General features: G+C 32.5%; 2 protein-coding genes across 2 annotated transcripts in view; both read right to left on the bottom strand.

Moving 5' to 3' along the window:
• LOC136040790 (von Willebrand factor D and EGF domain-containing protein-like) overlaps positions 1–15,090 on the bottom strand; it is a 57,432-nt gene extending 42,342 nt beyond the window's left edge. The window contains exons 1-2 of the mRNA XM_065725120.1: positions 15,062–15,090; positions 3,481–3,711 (exon numbers count right to left, since the gene is read on the bottom strand). Of these exons, the coding sequence (XP_065581192.1) occupies positions 3,481–3,564 (84 nt within the window). The 5' untranslated portion in view covers positions 3,565–3,711; positions 15,062–15,090. The remainder of the gene's footprint in view (positions 1–3,480; positions 3,712–15,061) is intronic.
• LOC136040788 (von Willebrand factor D and EGF domain-containing protein-like) overlaps positions 1–22,070 on the bottom strand; it is a 217,549-nt gene that overhangs the window by 78,562 nt on the left and 116,917 nt on the right. The window lies entirely within an intron of this gene.

Below are 22,070 nucleotides of genomic sequence, written 5' to 3'. Positions count from 1 at the left end.
ACCAAATTTATTCAAGATTTTCAGTATTTATTATTGCACGGAACTTTTCATAACGGTTATTTTGGTTGAGATTTTCGGTCACTGAAATGCATACAAATGAAATTCCAAGTGCAGCAATTACAAATTCTCCTAAACAGTTCCACCCTATTAATTTTTTTTATCTGAATTTTTTGAGTATACACTCGAATTTATGTTTATTCGCATATTATATTGTATTTATATTGAATTGTATTATATTGCATATTTATACAAATATATTCAAATTCTATATCAAATATTATAATTATTATACATTCAGATTTTCCTAAGCAGTTCCTCCTTATTCATTTGTCTTTACCTAAATTTTACGAGTATATATTCAAATTTATGTATATTCACATATTATATTCCATGTTTATTATACTGTATATTATATTACATTGTGTTATATTGTATGTATATATATATATATATATATATATATATATATATATATATATATATATATATATATATATATATATATATATATATATATATACATTCAATTACTATGTCAAATATTGTAATTATAATATATTCAAGTTTTCCTTTACAGTTCTAACCCGTCTGACTGACCGTATTTGAAATTGTAGGCTTCACAAAAAATTTGGTTCAATCCCGCTTTTTAGGGCTATAATGAATGAAAGGTTGAGATGGCTAGGGTACGTTCTTCGGATGAAGGATGACAGATTACCGAAGATTGTCCTTTTAGGCCAATTGTCTAGGGCTAAACGTCTTGGGTGGGAGGGTGTCATAAAGAAACATTGAAAGGAAATGAGAGCTTCCTGGGAGGGTGTAAAGAGGGAGTCTTTGAAGAGATTGGGATGGAGGAAGAGCGTACGGGTCTGTGTTGGCCTCAGATGGCTTGGTGCTGCGGTGAGTTGTTATTGGCATTTCCTCTTTAATTACTTTACCTATTTAAGCTCTTTGAGCTGACTTCCCAGATATTTAGAAAACATATTGCCTTCAAATCTTAATTAATATAAAAGGCACCTAGCAGAATGGAGAGTTTAGATCATGTTCCCCTCTTAATTATTGATATTTTCCCCCTGTGCTCTCTTGAATTTTCTACATAATCCTGAAGTTCATGCTTTCTAACTTACTTCCACTAAAATTTTGTCCAAAAAAATTAGGTGGAAGTGCTCGGGTGTGAATGCTGTACTTATCAGCAAATGAAATTACTTAATGCTCACGCACTCCTTGTGATTCTCTTTTACTTTCTGCAGCAAAATGTTTTATATGAGTTTTTTTACGTACAAAAATAGTCCCCAAAGGAGCCCAGAGAGGTTAGGTTCTCTCAAGCACCGCGTACATCAGGTTCGCGTTAAATTAGGTTCTCACAGCTCTCTCAAGCACCTCTTTAACCACCCCGAGCCAGAGTTAGTTTTTCCTCAGGAGGGGGGGAGAATGTTAATTTTGCCACCCCCTGCCTCACCATCACTGCTACAAATCTTACAATGTTTGCCCAAGATTATTACTATTTAAGCTTTTTTGCCACCCGGAGCATAGCCCACTCTAGCCCCTCCTTTATCTGGCCCTGTAGCCAGCAAGCAAAAACGATTATCCACATAATCGTTGATTTCAATTAAATTTGGAGCTGATGCATTGGAAAAGGTCAAAGAAGTTTTTTTATACGGCACAACTCTTTTAAAGGCACATTTACTTACACATTTAAGAGAAATCTGATTGAATTATTAACGAATTATTAAAATCTGAACAAATTATTAAGAGATTTTGAATGTATAAAACCAATGTGTATCTCTAGGCTTAAATTGTATTTTTCCATATTAAACAAAAGGACAGCTAGAGCCATCTTTTCGATTAAAATATTTGAATTTCAAATTCTGATTCAAGAATGTTTTTTGCCAAGCTGTTGGCTTAAGGACCGGAGAGACTTAATAATATATTGACAACATTTTTTTTGCCAGAAGAAAGATCATTGATGTTTTTCTTCTCCCCTGGGTGATCAGATCGAATCAATAGTCGCGAGTTTTCTCTGTTGAGGAAAGTTTCTAGGGAAGAATTTTCCTGGAAAAATTTTACAAGGGAGGAAGAAGAGAATTCCCTGGCATGAGGAAAAAAATTGAATAAAAAAAACAATTATTTTCTACTGAAAGTAAGGAGCAACATTAAAACTTAAAACGAGCAGACGTTATTCCATGTATAAATAGGAAGGGGGTAGGGCTTCCCCTTCTTCAACCCTCACTCTTTATGGTTAAGTGTAACTTTTGTGACAATTATTTAAGAAAAAAATGCTCAAACACAAGGGCGGTCGAATTTGAACAATAAGTATTTTTAAAGAATTTTAAGACTTTAACATAAAAGCTAGGGTTAAGGAAGAGGCAGTCCCCCTTAGATACGGAATAATTCCTGTTTTTTTTTAAGTTTTAATGTTGATTTTGACTTTCAGCTGATTTTTTTATCTAATTTTAAATAAAAACGGCCATATTTTGAAAAGAATAAGTATTTTTAAGCCCGGTTTTAAACTTAATTTAAACAGTATTTTAAACAGTATTCCGCTTTTTAAGTATTTTCTAAAATGGAGCACATATCCAGTCCTTTCAAAACTTTTAATTTTTTTCAGTTGCATGCAGTTGGACTTTCTAATATTGATAGTGTACATTCACATATTGAATTAATTTGTGATCATTCGGTCTCATTTAGTAATATTAATTTTGTTTTCGCATTTTAAGCCCACTTTTCTATTAAAATATTTTTTGTAGACTGGAGTATATCTCCAGTGCTTCTAAAACTGACTTTTATTTTCTCTTTAGAGTTGCACTTAATTGAGCTTTATCGCATTAAATAATTGATATAATAATTAAATTAGATAAATAAAAAGTTAAATAAGTAATTAATTTATAGTATTAAATAATTATTGAATTAGTTTAGCTCATAATGCTCTGTCATAGTAATCTGAAATTGTGCAAGCTTATTTTACGTCGCATTTAAACTAGGTGCTTTTTATGGACTAAAGCACATTTCGAGTAATTTTCAAAACAACAATTACTTTTATTTGTAGAGCTACATTCAATTGAAATTTCTAATATTAAAAGTGTAGAATCGCTCATTGAATTACTTTAAGCTCATGATGCCCTCAAATAGTAATCTGAATTGCGCATACTTATTTTACGTCGCTTTTAAACTAGATTTTTTTTTATGGACTAAAGCACATTTCGAGTGCTTTCAAAAAAGCTTTTAATTTCATTTTTAGGGCTACATTCAATTGAACTTTCTAATATTAATAGTGTAGAATTGCTCATTAAATCACTTTAAGTTTATGATGCTCTCTAATAATAATCTGAAATGCGCATACTTATTTTACGTCGCTCTTAAACTAGATGTTTTCCCTGAGTTCCTGAGCCTTAAATGGCCTACTCTATAACTAAGGTAGACTAATATGACAATTACTATTGATAGACACCCCCCCCAAAAAAAAAGAAAAAAGTAGCTGCTTACCGTGATTACATTTCCTTTTTTGGACTCTAGTATCTTCATATTCACAGGGCCAAATATGATTTGTTCATACATTATTTCTAGCATTTCTTCATTTTGTGCCGTGCTTTTTCCCCGTCCTAGATGGCTTTCACAATTGGAAATGTAGATAACTTCATGCACATCACGAGCTATGATACCACAAATACATTTAAAGATGGCAGTGGGGTCGCAGCGACGAAGCTGGATATAGACCTGAGGATAGAAAAACGGTTGCAGAACTTGGCATAATAAAAATATTATAATACATACAATTCGGGGAACAATAGCAACCCCCGAAGAAAAACAAAGTAAAATCAAAACAATAAAAGGCCACTTGTATTTTTCTTTTAATTCATTAATCTTAGGCTAGTTTTCCCTCGTGTGATAAATACAAATTTTGGTGTTTAGTAAAAAAGGAAAAAACTATAAGGCACTGAAAAAAGAATTAAATGAAAATTGAAAAAAAAATCAAAAAGTAAAATTTGAAAGGCACAAGAAAACAAAAATACTTAAAACAAACCATTCTAATGCGCAAATTAACATAATTTTAACCGAGTTCAATAGCAATTAAAAAAATTTTTAAATACTACAAAGCGAGAAATATTCGCACCAACGCCATCTAACTCTTCTACTTCGCTTTATTTAAAAAATTTCTATCGATGTTTCAACTAAGTTCAACTAATTAGCTTTACTTACTAATGAAGAAAGGTCTGATGTGACCTTAAATGGTAAAGTGCTGTGACCTTAAAGGTAAAGGCTCCAAATTAGCTTCTCTCCCTCCCCCATTGCCAAGATTAGCTTAGGGTTGGCCAATGAAATGGTCTGGAGGTTTTATTCTTCCGTGTAAGTTTCAAACTAATACCCACTTGCCAAATCTATGTCTATCTTTGTCTAATATGTTGATTATCTTTTAAAAAGAAAAGAGAAATATAATAAAAATAATAACGGAATTTAAATAGAAGAAAGAAAATTAACAACTGTTAAAATATTCGTAATAGCAGAATAAGAGAAAAAGCCGAGATAAGAAGGTAAAGTATAGAAGGTATGCATGCCTAATGTGTTAGGTACAATTAATCTGCATATTATGAAGTAAGAATTGTTTTCTAACTTCACACTGTACAAATACTTTACTCCCACCCCTAATGTGCAAATATATAGCGCAGATTATATATTTTCCATTTATTCGATCACTTCTCTTTGTTTTGTCTCACGCTAAGCTGAAAGAAACTAATGAAAAGAACCGGTTCTACAATACTTCAACGAATGAACAACTTGAGTAGTAGGGGCTATATCATACAACTACCAGTTCTAATTTTTAAGTTGAATTAACAGTGGTCTTCAAAAAGAAGCGAAAAATGATTAAGGTTATTTCAATTCCATATAAAAAGATAGAAAATCATGTTAAATACAATTTTTTGTTTTATTTCTAATTGCCCAAACTATATTGCCATCATTAACTATATTAATAAATTAATGGAATATTATTAACTTAATTAACTAATTAAGAATACTTTAATTAAATAAGAAAGTCAACTGACAGTGTCCTTCAAGAAAAAGCTGGAAATGATCAAATTATTGCAAAATTTAATGCAAAAATAGAGAATCATGTCAACACCATGTTTAATTTATTTGTACTTGGCTAAACTACATTAGCGTTATTAACTGCTTCAATAAATTAATGTATTAGCTATATAAGAATGGCAAAACATAAAGTCAACTTAAAAGACTTAATCCGATACTTAATACTTAGTCCAAACAGAAAAAGAGAGTTTAATTGTAAAAATGATGTTAATCATACCATTTTCTTTCTTTTTACTGCCAGAAAATTTCATTAAAAAAAAAAAAAAATCATTTTTGAATAATGCAAACAAGTTAACTATGTTGATTTTATTTGTCAATTTTAATTTGATTAATTTCATTTTCATTAATCTAATAAACTTAATTTCAAATAAACTTTATAATTTGGAAAAATAAATTATATTTGTATTACACACACACAGAAAAAAACATAAAATGAACTGACTCAAATAAAATTTACTACGAAAATTAAGGAAATATATTCAAAAATCAATAATACTAATTTTATATTTTATTTCTAATTTGATTAATTCTATTGAATTAAAATACCAGTTTATTTAATATGGGTTAAAGCAAATACTACTGCTACTAATGCTACTAACAACTCTCGGCAGCACCAAGCTACATGAAATCACCATAGCTGCGCGGGCTTTCCCTCCATCCCAATCTATTCAAAGTTTCCCTCTTTACACCCTCCTAGGAAGTTCTATTTTTTTTAAATCCTTTCTTACAGCCTCTTCCTACACCGTTCGGGAATGACTTGCTTTTGTGTTTGGTCCTAGATGGATTACCAAAGAAGGCAATCTTTGGCAATCCTTCATGCACAAAACACGTCCTAGCCATCTCCAAGCCATTGTCTATTATCCATGTATGTGCTAGTATAGTGGTTGTTCTCCTCAAAAGAAACACAATAAAATATGAAAACTGCTCAAAGCCCTTCATTTTACTTTAGCCTCCTCCCCCTGATGTGAAAATAAATAAATAAAAAACATTCCCCAAGGAACATTCAGGAATGACTTGCTTTTTTGGTCCTAGATCAATTGCCGTTCAGGAACGACTTGCTTTTTGTTTGGTCCTAGATGGGTTACCAAAGAAGGCGATCTTTGGCAATCCTTCATGCACAAAACACGTCCTAGCCATCTCCAAGCCATTTCTATCCATGCCGTTCTCTATTCTCCATGTATGTGCTAGTGCAGCCCCTGATATGAAAGCAAATTAATCAAAAACGTTCCCAAAGGAACATTCAGGAATGACTTTCTTTTTTTGTCCTAGATCAATTGCCGTTCAGGTACGACTTGCTTTTTGTTTGGTCCTAGATGGATCAAACAGTTCGTGGTAACGATCTGTAGCAAGGAGCGACCCGGCTCAATAGTAAACGAAACTCTAAAAAACGGAATCTCGATGCTAAAAGATATATCAAAAGAATTGGATTTTTATGCTAATTTTAAATATATAAGTTTCATCAAATTTAGTCTTTGTCATCAAAAGTTACGAGCCTGAGAAAATTTGCCTTATTTTGGAAAATAGGGGAAAACACCCCCTAAAAGTCACAGGATTAACGAAAATCATACCATCGCATTCAGCGTATCAGAGAACCCTATAGAAAAAATTTCAAGGTCCAATCTATAAAAATGTGGAATTGAGTATTTTTTGCCAGAAGACAAATCACGGGTGCGTGTTTATTTGTTTGTTTGTTTTTTTTTCCAGGGGTCATCGTATAGACCAAGTGGTCCTAGAGTGTTGCAAGAGGGCTCATTCTAACGGAAATGAAAGGTTCTAGTGCCCTTTTTAAGTGACCAAAAAAATTGGAGGGTACCTAGGCCCCCTTCCACGCTCATTTTTTCCCAAAGTCAACGGATCAAAATTTTGAGATAGCCGTTTTGTTCCGCATAGTTGAAAACCATAATAACTATGTCTTTGGGGATGACTTACCCCCCACAGTCCCTGGGGGAGGGGCTGCAAGTTACAAACTTTGACCAATGTTTACATACAGTAATGGTTACTGGGAAGTGTACCGACGTTATTAGGGGGATTTTTTGGTTTGGGTGTGGGGTTCAGGGGAGGGGGCTATATGGGAGGATCTTTCCTTGGAGGAATATTTCAGGGGGGAAGAGAAATTCAATGAAAAGGGCAGCATTGCTATTAAAAAAAAACAGTAAAAATATAAACATGAAAAAGTTTTTTCAATTGAAAGTAAGGAGAAGCATTAAAACTTAAAACGAACAGAGATTTTTACGCATAAGAGGGGGTTCTAAAAATAATTTAGCATAAAGAGCGAGGTATTTAGGAGGAGATAAATACTTCGCTCTATATGCTAAAATTGTTTTAAGTAATTTCAACTATTTATTCTACGGCCTTTCTGATTCAGGGGTCATTCTTAAAGAATTGGGACAAGACAAGATTTAGTGTGAAGAGCGAGGTATTAACGAGGGTACCAGCCCCCTCATATATATAATCAAAATTATAAGAATATAAAAGTTTGTTGCGTAAGTTAATTGTTAAGTTACATATATTTTTTACTAATAAAAACGTTCGTTAAAAATTAAAAGATCTAGTTGCCTTTTTAAGTAACCGAAAAATTGGAGGGCAACTAGGCCTCCTTCCCCACCCCTTATTTCTCAAAATCGTCTGATCAAAACTAAGAGAAAGCCATTTAGCCAAAAAAAGAATTAATATGCAAATTTCATTTTAATAATTTATGTACGGAGAGCCAAAATCAGACATGCATTAATTCAAAAACTTTCAGAAATTAAATTAAAAAAACAAGTTTTTTGAAATGAAAGCAAGGAGCGACATTAAAACTTAAAACGAACAGAAATTACTTCGTATATGAAGGGGCTTTTCCTCCTCGACACCCCGCTCCTTGCGCTAAAGTTTGATTCTTTCTCGCAACTCTACTTTTTAAAACAATAAAAACTTTAGCGTAAGGAGCGGGGTGTCGAGGAGGAAAAGCCCCCGTTCGGTTTCATCCCCATGATTTTTCTGTGAATAAGAGATATCGAAAGGCGTCCAAGTTTAAACTAAAATTTTTGTATTTTTCAGTAAAAAGTTCAAAATTTCGGTGCTTTTTGCATCAATTCTCATAGCATATTATGATTTTTTTTTCTTTTTACTTCGGTGAAGTCTACCTGAATGATTTCTTTCAAAAATTTCAAAAAAATTTCTGTTTTTTTTAGTCTCCCTATTAGTGCCATAAAAAATTATTTTTGTTTAACGGGTGAATGAAGGTGAATATAATCAGTTAAACCAGCTTTCACTTTTACCTGAAAACCAATCTTTTCTCTTTTCACCTGATTTACCTGAAAACTACTCAAAGCCCTTCGTTTTACGTTAGCCTCCTCTCCCTAATGTGAAAACAAATACCTCAAATTGAAGGTTCCCCAAGGACTTTCCCATTGCTTGATGTCATTGATAATACTTGTTTGTCGCTAAATTTATTAGAAGAACATCTTCGATGAAACACAACAGGAATACATATAATAAATACATAATAATATATATAATAAATAAATCTATATATATATATATATATATATATATAATATATAGTTGTCTGTGTGTGTGTGTCGAGTGACGTCATGTTTGTGTCGACTGACGTCATGTTTGTCGACTGTGAAATTACATACCGGGACACCGGGACACAAATGACGACCGGGACACAGGGAATATAAATGACGTCCGGGAACCTCAAAGAGAAATTACAGACTGGGACACCCGGACACAAATCATGACCGAGACACAGGAATGTAAATGACGACCGGGACACAGGGACACAACTACAATGGGGACGCCGGGGGCACAGGCGGGATATATGAATGACGACTGGGACACAGGGACTGTTCGAATGGAAATTACAGACCGGGACACCGGGACACAAATGACGACCGGGACACCGGGACACAGGGAATATAAATGACGACCGGGACACTCAAAGAGAAATTACAAACTGGGACACCGGGACACAAATGACGACCGGGACACAGGGAATATAAATGACGACCGGGACACATCATTAGAATAATAAGGTATAGATCTGAATACGGATTGTTTTTCCCATGGACCATTATATGTTGCATGTTCAAGAGTCGGTAAACCTGACAATCTATTTATATGCAAAGACAATGGGACAGCAAAGAATGTTGTATATTCGCAAGTTTTACGTAGTTAAAAACATATTTCTATCTATCTATATTCACAGGTGGGACACAGGGACACAACTACAATGGCGCGTAACTAATATGGCGCGTAACGACTTACGCGCGCGGGGGGGGGCTTGGTGGGTGCGAAGCGCCCCACCAACTAGGTGTTGGGGTGGCGCGAAGCGCCACCCCAACAGCTAGTATATAATATAAATAGGGGATGGATTGGAGCAAAATAAAGTGAAGTACTTTTAGAAATAATATAAGTAAGTATTTTCGAATTTTTTCAAGTAATTTTCAGAACTTTATAGTGTTTTCTTCTTAGGAGGGCAGTCAGGAGAGAGATTACTTTCCTATGGCTCTATGGTATAAAGTTTGTTTCAATTTGATTGATATATTTTTGTGGGACGTATTTTTGTAAGCCAATCCGATTATACCTAATTTCTGGAGAGATAAAAAAGAAATAATCGCCTTTATAACCTTATTGACTCATGACCAACAAAGAGAAAAAAAAGAAGATAATTTCCCTCTAATCGGTTTTCTTGTATGAAATTTTAGGCGAGCAAAAGAACAAAGATTTTTGGATCATAAAATCTTATATCTTATATACGAGGTTTCTTCACTTATTTGAGGAGACTATAGTGTTACTTAAAATGTAAAATGTATTAGAATGTTACGTCTTTATCTGAGGTTTATAAAGGTGGCTAAACTATCTTAATACATTAAGCGATTTTTTTGCGATCCTCCTTTTTTTCGGATATCCCCTTTTTATGTAAATTTCAATTTAAATGAACCCTTAAATAACTCTCTTTTATGTTACACTGCCCATTGGTGGCGAAAAATCAAAAAGAGAGGACAAGCTATGGGGATATATGGGGATATTGCTCAAGTTATGGGGCTGTAAGTACCTTATAAGAGATTTTGGATTTCAACGGTGTACTATTTGAGCTGACGCTGATTTCGAAGGGTTTCAGGCTCTTTTTAAAAATACATGTAAATATTTTTTCAAAATAACATTTTACTATTAAGACTAATAGAAAAATAACTACTTTTCCTGAATCAAATACAATTTTTTCTGACTAGACAGTTTTTTTCTTTTAACGCAATAATAAGAGATTTGGTTACTATCGGCAGTGATTCATCTTTTACTAGGTTGAAGGTACTGATGTAACCATGATGGTTACCATGATGTAACCATGATGTAACCTATGTAACCATGATAAGTAATGTAACAATGATGATGTAACCATGATAAGCGAGTGCTGAAACTGAGTAGACAAGCAAAGGATAAAACAAAATTATAAGGAATTTGTATTATATTCAGTGTGAAATAGACTACACAGTTAGCCCCTTTTATATATTACAAGCATTTTTGGGGATGAAATTGTTGTTATCAGCTATTTTAGACTGAAGAAATCAGAAAATTATTTATGACAATCATTGATAATTGAATGTAGGAACGAATAACACAAAATTTTAAGCAATTCGTTTTACTTGAAGTGTAAAATGGATAGCAATGTTAGCCCATTTTATGTATTACAAGCATTTAACAGGATGAACTTGTTTTTGTCTACTTTTTCAGGCTAATTTTTTAATCAAAAATTTATTGTTTAGGACCTAAACTTTGCAACAACTTTTCGCTCATCCTGATTTTCTTATCAAGCAATTAAACAGAAGGCGCGCATGTAACATTCTTAAGGATAAAGAAACAAAAAGCCTATTTGCATCGTCTAAACAAATAACATTCATAATAATTTGACCAAAAATATTTGACCAAATTTGACCAAAGAATTTGACCAAATTTCCAAAGAGTAAAAGAAACATTCAATTGTTCGTTTAATTCTCTTTATTAGAGCTGCATTTTTATTCTCAAGAAGGAAACACTATAAAATTCTGAAAACTACGTTAAAAAATTATCAACCTACATAGAATTCTGCAGACAGGGTGAATGATGTCGATCAGGGCGAGGCTTAACATAATCCGAAATAAAATAGGGAAGCTAATTAAAGCCTCAAATAAGGGGAATCGATATATCAAATTAATTTTTACAGATAGATCAATTACATTTTATATTATATTATTTATTACATGATATTTATTATATTATTTCTATTGTTTTTTATATTAATTTGGTCCCAGGGTATTTCTTCTTCAAATTAAAAGTAAAGAAATACAGCATTGGACTTTACTTTCCCTATCGGTGGTGCTGATCTAGCACTCCTGATCGGTGATCGGTGGTGCTGATCAGCAGATCGGTGGTGCTGATCAGCTGATCGGTGGTGCTGACCTAAGTTTCATAGCCCTTCAGCCAGGAAGTGGAAATGGACGTGTGAGCGGGTAGGAGGCCAGCCATCCTGTGCTTTCACACACCCTTCCAGCTTTCCTGTATCTGTAACTTTCACACTACATTCTTGTCCGTGTCCATGTCTCCCTTCCCCACATTTCTCCAGGTACCCATTTAGAGCTGGGTTTACTCTGGTTAAGTTATAGTCACATCATTGACCCTCGTTCTAAATCAAATTAAATAAAAAAACACGTTTTTTTAACTGAAAGGGGCTGCTCCTTCTGCAAGGCCTTGCTCTTTGCACTAAAGTTTGACTCTTTCTCTCAACTCTACTTTTAAAAACAGTAAAAACTTTAGCCTAAAGAAGGGCACTAGAACTTTTCATTTCCGTTCAAATGAGCCCTCTCGAAAAATTCTAGAACCACTGGGTCGAGACGATCACCCCTGGGAAAAAGAAAAAAAGAACAAACAAATAAACACGCATCCGTGATTTGTCTTCTGGCAAAAAATACAAAATTCCACATTTTTGTAAATAGGATCTTGGAACTTGTACAATAGGGTTCTCTAATACGCTGAATTTCATGGTGGGATTTTCATTAAGATTTTCTCAGGCAGATTTTCTCAGGCTTGTAACTTTTGATGGGTAAGATTAAACTTGATGAAACTTATATATTTAAAATCAGCATTAAAATGCGATTCTTTTGATGTAACTATTGGTATCAAAATTCCGTGTTTTAGAGTTTTGGTTACTATTGAGCCGGGTCGCTCCTTACTACAGTTTGTTACCACGAACTGTTTGATAACCAGCAAAATCAGGACTCGCACCTTTAATAATTTAAACTTTTCAAATAATTTAAAACAATACTCAATTGTCTATTCTTGCATATATTTATGACTATGAGTACTTGGCAAAAAAAAGAAAAAGAAAAAAAAGAAACGTAAGTTATGAAACCCATTCCGAATTCTCAGCCCGGCTTGGATGGGATTGGGACTAAAGGCCAGAGCTACCCTCGGTGAATAAGGCCCACATAAAAGACCAGAACTCATTATAAATAATGAAATTTCCACTAAATATAAGAGAATTTTTTCTAGTACGAAAGACGGTGAAGTTTACATTTAATTGTTTCAATTGGGTAAATAGAAGCTTACATAATTATACATCTTTAAAAAAAATAAGAAAAATTGGGAATTAAATTTCTTGTGAAAAAACCATCCATACAGTTATGCAGTTTTATTAGTAACAGGCTCTGAATTAAATAAGAAGAAACGTGAATGAAAAAGATTAAGATGTGCTAAGATCTGTGTTAAGAATCTGTGTTTAAAAATGTAGTTGTCGTTGGCAGCCAGCGTTTCAATGGCAGCCAACATTTCAAATTTGGCAGAAAATTTCAAAATTTGGCAGCCAAATTTGGCAGAAATGTTTGCAGCCAACGTTTCAAATGTTTACAGACTAAAATGGTACTAAGGAAAATATGATATTGTTAGGGCCATATCCAGGATTTTTAATTCGGGGGGGGGGGGACAAAAAACTTAGAAAAGCATATCAAAATTGTATGCATTTTATAAATGCGTAATGCATTTTTATTACGTTGAACAAACATTTCCTTGGAGGGGGATCAAACCTCCAAGCACCTCCCGTGAATGAGGCCTTAGATACTACTCTAACAATTTCATAATATTTTTATTTAAGTGTCCTTGCCAGTTTAAGGTTTTTAAATTTGTTATTGTTTTTAGCTTCAGAATAGGTTACAGTATCAAGTACCCTGATCAACCACGTTTTTACATCCACACACGGTTAATTTTCATGAAAATATTAAATAGAAAAAGCAGGAAACAAAAGTAATTTTGAAGGGATGTCTTAACGGAAATTTTTGAAAAACATTTCTGAAGGATATTTTGAAGGAAAAGCTAGATAAATTTTGAATGCAAGCATATAAGAAAAGCTTTCAGACGTAATAAATTTACTAAACTGTTAAATATAAATATTTCTTAGGACCTTTTGGCAAGTACCAGAGAGGGAAGAACGAATTTGATATTGTTATAGATAGAAAAATATGAATTAGAGCCTTTTTGAAGTTAAAGAGTAAGCATACATTTTATTTGATAAAGTGATATGTAAAAGTCTAGTTTTAAAATTTAGTTTTTTTTTCTAATGGGATTTTTGGGCTTTAGCTAAGAGTTGCGGCTATAGAGTAGGCCTACCAGAACAAATATTTGCTTCACCACTCATTATCTCCTTAACCCAAGAGAATTTTGCTTTTCTATACTTATTTTTCCTCTCTTAGCCTTTGCCTCCCTCGTTCTACCTCAAGAAAAATCCCCATTTTTATCCCAATAGAATTCTGCAGAGAAAGATATAGGGGAAACTTTCTCCCCTATGTTATTGAAATATTCAATTAATAAATTCCCTTCTTTTTGAACATTCAACGTATAATTTATTATCATTTGAAACTTCCATTTTTATTATTTTTTAAATCTTTTATTATTTTTTTTATATCTTTTTATTTTTTTTATTTGAACCTGCTATCTGTGCAGTCAATGTGTGAATAAACTCTTCAAATTTTTATACTGATCAGCCTAGGTATGATACATTTCGTTTTTAATTTGTTTGTTAATTATTCTTTTTTGTTTCTGTTTTGGAAACACCCCTACCTCATGTGTCCTATGGATCTATTTCTGAAAGTTTGGCTTACGTAGCAAAAAGTCTGTCCCAAGTCACCGAAGTCCGTGTCCTTTGGAGGGCATTGGAGGTATGGATGGAAGTGGAGGGTGGAGTATATGTATGCTTTAACATTCTTTTGTGTGACAAATTTAGGTTCAAGACTAGTTCCTAGTTAATCCATCAACTTTGTCAACTGATCTCTAAGATAATAAAAATTTTCTTATGAATTTTACCTAACAGTAACTAAAAAATATGTATTTTATTTCACCTATTTTAATAATAAATGTTTAAACATCCATTTTTTCCTAGTTCTAGCCTTAAAGTCCAAAATACTCGTTATTTAGCTTTCCTACTTAAAATTAGCTTTCCTTGTAACATTTTAATTATCAAACTTGGCCCTTTTTATCAACATGATTCATAACAATGTCAGAATAAATTCCTCCTTAATTTCCCCCTTAATTGAAGGAGAAGGTTTTCCTTGACTTCTTGTTTGATTGACAGTTCAAAATTATTCGTCAGATTAATTTTTCTCCCTGTCAATAAGCCCCATTTTCTAAGTAAGTAAATTCAAATCCTTGAATAAAAAAGACCTTTAATCAGATTACAACCTAATTTAGAAAATTGTGACCATTTAACATTCAAACTGAAACCTTCTAACATCCTTTTGGGCTTCAAAGACATAAAAAGACATAAGGGGCATAAAAAGTGTAACAGGGCAAGCAAGATGTATACAATGTATCTGGGACTTTTTAAACTTATTTGTTTTGTAATTATTTTATTATACATACATATATATATATATATATATATATATATATATATATATATATATATATATATATATATATATATATATATATATATATATATATATATATATATATATATATATATATGCACCGCTGTTTATCCAAAGTAACTTCTTTTCTCCTTGAATTTAGTCAGCGTTGCCAATCAACTTTTTCCGTAAGGTTCGGTGGTGACAGGCTAGGTTAGATTAGGCTTTTAACCCATTTCTGAGATTTCTTACCTAATCTAACCTAACTTTTACCGTCAACACTCAAGTAAGATTGAAACAGCTGAGTTAATTAATCCAAACAGCAAAGTTAATTTAATCCAAACAGAGACAAAGGAATTTTGGACATTCACCGATGAATGTCAACATTAACCAGATTTCGGGCAGCTTGAATAAATAATCCAAATCATTGTTTAACCCTGAAAAACTGTTTCTGTGGTTCAACCCTACACGAGACAAACCTTATGGCAATCTCACTCCCATTGGTCAAAAAATGTAAATTTTATTTGATATCCTTTTTTCTATTTTCTTTTTTACCCTTTTTTAGTTCGCAGCTGCGTCTGAATCAGTTCCTATTAGTGAACCAGTTCCCCGCCCTTACCATTGGTTACAATACTTTTTCGATAATTTCATATGCCAAAAGAATATAATTATTTATGTTTAAAGTATGCACAATTTATTTTTAATTATCTTCTTAAGGTTTTGAACTATGTTATAATTACCTCGCAATTCTGATTACGGTGAAGAAACAGCAGGGGGGATAATTCACAGAAATGTAGGGGTATTTTTTTATGTATATCAAAAATGTAATTTTCAATGATCTAGGGGGGGATTTTTTTATCATTTTAGTGAAAAATTCCGAAAAGTCATTTCCCAAATTCTAGGGGCACAATTTCCCCCTCTACCTGACCACTATCCAATAGATATTTCTGAGGGAGATTCCCAAATAATGCAAAGGAATTGCTCAGCTCTTCTAAGGCGAACCACGCCCATATTTCGATATGGTTTTGAATATATTTGACCCAGATGTCCAGTTCGTAAGGCTTAAAAGATTTCTAAAATCCATAACTAATAGGGGCCAAATTTTTGAAAATATTGCTTTTTTAGTAGCCAACCTTGAACCTTAAAAAGTAGATCGTACCTATGACTCTGCCGATCCCTAAGGACCCTGGTTTCACTCAATCATCAAACTCTTAAGGACACAATTGAGTTGGATACCTTCTGAAATTGAATCCGACCAAAACTCATGGACCAAAACCAATGAAAGGCCTGGAGACTTAAATCCAGATAAAGACATTCAAAAATGAATAGTTGAAAAATTATTGTTGAAAAGAAAGAATTTAAGCAATTGAAAATATTTTTTTCTCTTTATCTGCCAGCACTATTTTGTTTAATACTTACTATTTTGTTAATTTTGTTATTTTGTTATTTTTGTTATTTTAATTTTGTTATTTTGTTATTTAACTATTTTGTTATTTTGTTACTATGTTGTTAATACTTACTATTTTGTTTAAATGTCAATACAATGATTTCTTTCAAAAAGTAAAAAGTTATAAACCTGTTTTTTCTCTCTTCATTTCTTTACTCTCTCTTTTCACTTGTTTTTCTCTCTTCATTAGTTATTTCAAAATTATAAGGCTTTTAGGCGAGTGCCTCATTGTCGTCACTGTTGTCATGTCGAACCTTGAGAATAAGTCAGCAAAACTAATTAGTCAAATTTGACGCCTTTCGCCCAAAACTTCGGAAATTAACAACCTTTTGATTCGTAAAGACAACTACACCTTCAAAGAAAAGCTACAACTTCTTAAGGTGTTTGGCTGCATGTGCTTTTAGCTAATTTTTTGCTGATTTATCGCCCTAATTTCGTTTTTAACTTCTTTTTTTTTAAGAATTTATTCAAGCATTCACTACACAAATGAAGGTTCAAATAATAAAATAGAAAGATATAAGAAAGTAATAAAAGATATAAAAATAATAAAATACAAGGTTCAAATGATAGTAAAGTAAATATTGAATGGTTATAATGGGGGGGGGGAGTGGAAATATTTACTTATTTAATATTTCAATAATATAGGGGAGACAATTTCTCCTAAATCTTTCTCTGCAAATATCCATAGGATGAAAATGGGGAATTTTCTTGAGGTAGAACGAGGGAGGCAAAGGCTAAGAGAGAAAAAATAACTATGGAAAAGCCAAATTCTCCAGGGATTAAAGGGATAATGATTGGTGAAGTAAATATTTGTCAGCCTGATCTAAAGCTGCAACCCTTAGTTAAAGCCCAACAGTGGGCTTTTTTTACTCTAGCATTTGACATAACAAGCAAATAGTTGATTTAATAAAAAATATCTATTTAATAAAAATAAATTAATTGAAAAAAAAATGCAAAATACAAATTTATCTTTTAAACATAGATAAAATAAATTGCACATTAAGCTCTTTTTCATTAAAAATCAAATTCCCAAATCTTCCTAACTTTTTAAGACGCATATGGATTTGTAAGTTTTCATTTATTCAATTTAAATAATCATATTTCAATTTCATTGTCTTTGGTATTTTAAAAAATATCGTGAACCAAATGAAGACGCAATCAAAAGATAAGCTTGTTTACCTTTTATTAAAACTCGAAAATAAAAACAAAGTATTGAATTACTTGAAGACCACAAATACCACAAAAATGTGGTAGCAGGTAGTAGTCGGCATAATGTTTCACGGAAACCCACTCTTTCTTCCAAGCAAATAAACTTTGAAACATAATTCGTGATTATATTTCCACGTTAGATAATTAAAATGGGTCTTAACAGAAGCTGGGCATTGACAAAGCAAAATCATTATGGGGTACCTTTAACGAACCAAGTATATAAAAAAATTGTCGCCTTGAATCAACTCAGGTATGGTATATTGATACCTGAAAATCACATTTTTCAAACTATTTGGTTTTTAAGGCAGCTCAAAATTTCATCTGGGCTGCTTCACTGAACTGCGGTACGTTTCACAAGGGTTTTAGTTCCTGAAAATTCAAACATGAACAATCTCTTGAATCTCAATGACAAATACGCGTTCAAAGGATGGCTAAATCTTTTTTAGCTGCTTATTCATATATATTGTTAGCTTCTTTTGCTTATTTTCGCCCAGTCTCTGTGGGGAATATGGGGAATAAAATTCCCCATATATTAAAAAGGTACTCAAATGACGGTAGGACGGCCAACCTTGTTGATTATGTTATTGTAAATTGAAGATTGGAAGGATCAATGACAATAGGGTACATATGAGGGTTGATCCTAATGTTAAAACACCACGTTCTAATAGTTTCTAGAGTTGATTTAAAGCCGATATTTAGGAAAGGTAACTATCTCCCAGGCAGTTATGATGTTAATAGAGTCCATAATGAAAATTTGAGAGGTACTTTCCATGAGCAGTTGGATATGAGACAGGAGAGTTTAGAACTTGATAATATAGAAAATGAGTAGATTAATTTCAAGAAAATAGCTCGTCAAACAGTGGAAAATGTCTTAAGGAGGAAAATTAGAAAGGAAGCTTGGGGTATTAGTGAAAACCCTTTAAGCTTGTTAGGGGAGAGGAGGAATTTATGCAAAAAGTATTTGAGGGAATGATCACATGCGAATACACAAAAAAGTAAGGGAATTAGAAAAAGCCATTAGAGGTGAAATGTGAGCCATGGGGAAAATTGCCGATCATCTTAAATATGCTGTCAGACGACACAATGGTAAGATGTTGTATTAGCATATTGTGAAACAGAGGGAGGTTAGTCAGTCTGGACTTGCCCAAGTTACAAAATAGGAACGGGATTTTCTATTGATAAGACAAGCATTAAAAAGACACAGGTAGAGTATTTTGAGAAAGTTGCAGGAAATGATTTGAAAACAACGAAAGAAAATTGACAATTTGAAAGTGAAAGAATATTTGCTTTGCGTGGAGGAACAGAGAGCGTATTAAAGGGATTACAAAATACTTAAAAAAAAGTCTTATAAAAGGTTTCAGGTGCTGATAATGTGGTGCTGATGGTTTCAGATGCTGATGGGTTTCAAAGGTTTCAGGCGCTGATGAGTTTTTGAAATGTGGTGGTTGCAAATTTAGAGAAAATCTACTAGAGTTTAGGAATGTTATTTTTGAAATTGACAAGTTACCCAGTGATTTTACGAAAACTAAGCTCAATTCGTAAGAAAGATGATAATAGTGAGTGCGGCAATTGCAGAGGGATTAGCTCGATTTCTGTAGGAAGCAAATTACTTAGTATGGTATAAACACCCCCCCCACCCACTTAGCATGATATCATTTATTAGATCAAGAAATGCTGTAGATACGGTTTTAAAAGAAGAGCCGAATGGGTTTAGAAAAGGGAGACAGACTATCAACAGTTTTTTACTATTAGATAAATAATTTAGAATAGTCTAAATTATCTGAGCCCTTTAGCCCTCTGTCTAAAAATTATCTGAGCCCTTTAGCCCTCTGTCTAGCAGATTAGGAGCTGGCGTTTGATTCAGTTGACAGAAAAACTCTAGTGAAGGTACTGTCTTTCTATGGTTCCAGATAAGTACGTCAAGGTTATTTGCATATGAACTTTATATCTAAAAATAATCTATATGAACTGTAAAATATAAATTACATAATATTTAGTAATAAATATAAATTATATAGAAAGTTAACATGTAAACTAGCAGACATAAAGTTAAAAGGTACTTGTAATATGAAGTATTAAGCAAAATAAATTAATAAGTGCTCTGCAATTGAATAACTTGCCGCGGCTAAGGGAGGACGTCTGGCTAGCAGTTGGGTGACCATGTGACATAACTTTGCACAAAGAGAACTTACGCTTTCTTATGGTGATTTGGTGGCATATGACCTTAGCTTATTTTTTGGATGCTTTTTCACACGGTTTTTAGCCCCCTTGCATTTTGAAAACCATCTTATGAGGTTTCCATTAAAAAAAGGAAAAAAAAACACGCAAAATTGCCCCATCTATGTTCTGAAAAACGCAGTTTCCCCTCCCCCTCTATACATTTTCGTGAGTTGACTCCATTAACCATATCTGTCCTCAGGTTTATCTGAAGACTATTATCTCCGGGAAAAAAACGACTTCTTTAACTTACCTGGAACATTTTAAAAACACTTCCTTTTTTTTCAATTGTAAGGTACCCCCTTTAAAGATTGAAAATATACAAAACAGGAACACATGTTGCAACATTAGAACAAACATGAAATTAATCAAAGCGATTCAATACTTTAGTAAACAAAATTATTAGTCTATCAAACTTAAGTTTTGTTTTGAGGTCGATACTTCCCCCTGGTTCCTTAAACTACGAATCATATATCATGTCTTAACAATTTTATTATTTATAATAAAGCAGCAATACAATACAGTGGAGGATTCAGAGGGAGAACCAGGAGAAACCTACCCCCCTTAGACTTTTTCTGGCACCCTCATTCTTTTTTCTATTTTTCTGCTCTTTTTTTTGTAGAATAAAGTTGTCAATTCGGTCAACTATTGGCACCTTTGTCACATTGGGCCTCCCCCAAGATTTTGCTCTAGATCCGCCCCTTATACAGTAAAACAATGACAATATTTTTAATAATATAAGCCCCATATTTAGTTTATTTAACCATTAATATATTTAATCATTCGCACGTGTAGCAACATTTTTAGGGGAGGGGTTGCGATATTACCACAGAAAATACCAGCAAGTTTTCTTGGTTTATGATACTGGCACCATCAGACCACAACACACACATATATATATATATATATATATATCTATCTTCTATATATATAAAAATAAGTTGTCTGTCTGTCTGTGGATGTGTGGATCAGGTGACGTCATGTTTGTCCGCATATGACGTCTGAATTATTTCACACTAATACAAAATAAGAAAAAAAACTAAAAAAGGTAAAAACTTCAAAAAAAACTAAAAAGAAAAAAAAACTAAAAAAGCTAAAAAACTAAAAAAAAACTAAAAAAAGGTAAAAAACTAAAAACTAAAAAAAACTGAAAAAACTAAAAAAAGGCAAAAACTACAAAAAAAACTAAAAACTAATAAAAAAACTAAAAAATGATAAAAACTACAAAAAAACTAAAAAGAAAAAACGAAAAAAACTAAAAAAGCTAAAAAAATAAAAGAAGCAAAAATCTAAAGAAGGTAAAAACTACAAAAAAAAAGAAAACAAAATAAAAAAATCTAAAAAAGCTTAAAAACTAAAAAAAAACTAAAAAAAGATAAAAAACTAAAAAAAAACTAAAAAAAGGAAAAAACCATAAAATAAACTAAAAACTAATAAAAAAAAATAAAAAAAGCTAAAAAACTAAAAAAACTAAAAAAAACTAAAAAAGGTAAAAACTAAAAGAACTAAAAAAGAAAAAAAACTAAAAAAAGGAAAAAACTGAAAAATAAAGGAGAAAAAGAAAACTAAAAAAATATAAATAAAAATAAAAAAACTAAAAAGATAAAAACTTCAAAAAAAACTAAAAAGAAAAAAGAAAAAAACTAAAAAACCTAAAAAAAGGTAAAAACCAATAAAAAAAAACTAAAAACAAAAAAAGGGAAAAAATTAAAAATTTATTTCATCATAAGTTTTCAACTGACGAAATTACAGACCGGGACATCGGGACACAAATGACGACCGGGACACCGGCACATAGGGAATATGAATGACGACACTCAAAGAGAAAGCGACCGGGACAAAAGGAATGTTCGATTAGCAATCAACAAAGCACCGGGACACAAATGACGACCGGGACACAGGGAGTATAAATGACGACCAGGATATAAGTACAAAAAACTAAAAAAAACTAAAAAAAAGGTAAAAACTACAAAAAAACTAAAAAGAAAAAAAAATAAAAACTAATAAAAAAACTAAAAAATCTAAAAATCTAAATAAACTAAAAAAGAAAAAAAATAAAAAAGGAAAAAAATAAAGGAGAAAAACAAAACTAAAAACCGAATGTATATACAGACCGGGACACCGGGATACAAATGACGACCGGGACACAGGGAATATAAATGACGACCGGGACACAGGGACACAACTACAACGGGGACGCCGGGGGGCACAGGGGGATATAAATGACGACCGAGACACCGGGACACATGGAATATAAA

The sequence above is a fragment of the Artemia franciscana genome, chromosome 21 (genome assembly GCF_032884065.1).
Source record: "Artemia franciscana chromosome 21, ASM3288406v1, whole genome shotgun sequence".
Taxonomy (NCBI): domain Eukaryota; kingdom Metazoa; phylum Arthropoda; class Branchiopoda; order Anostraca; family Artemiidae; genus Artemia; species Artemia franciscana.
This window is presented reverse-complemented; position numbering and strand designations above follow the sequence as displayed.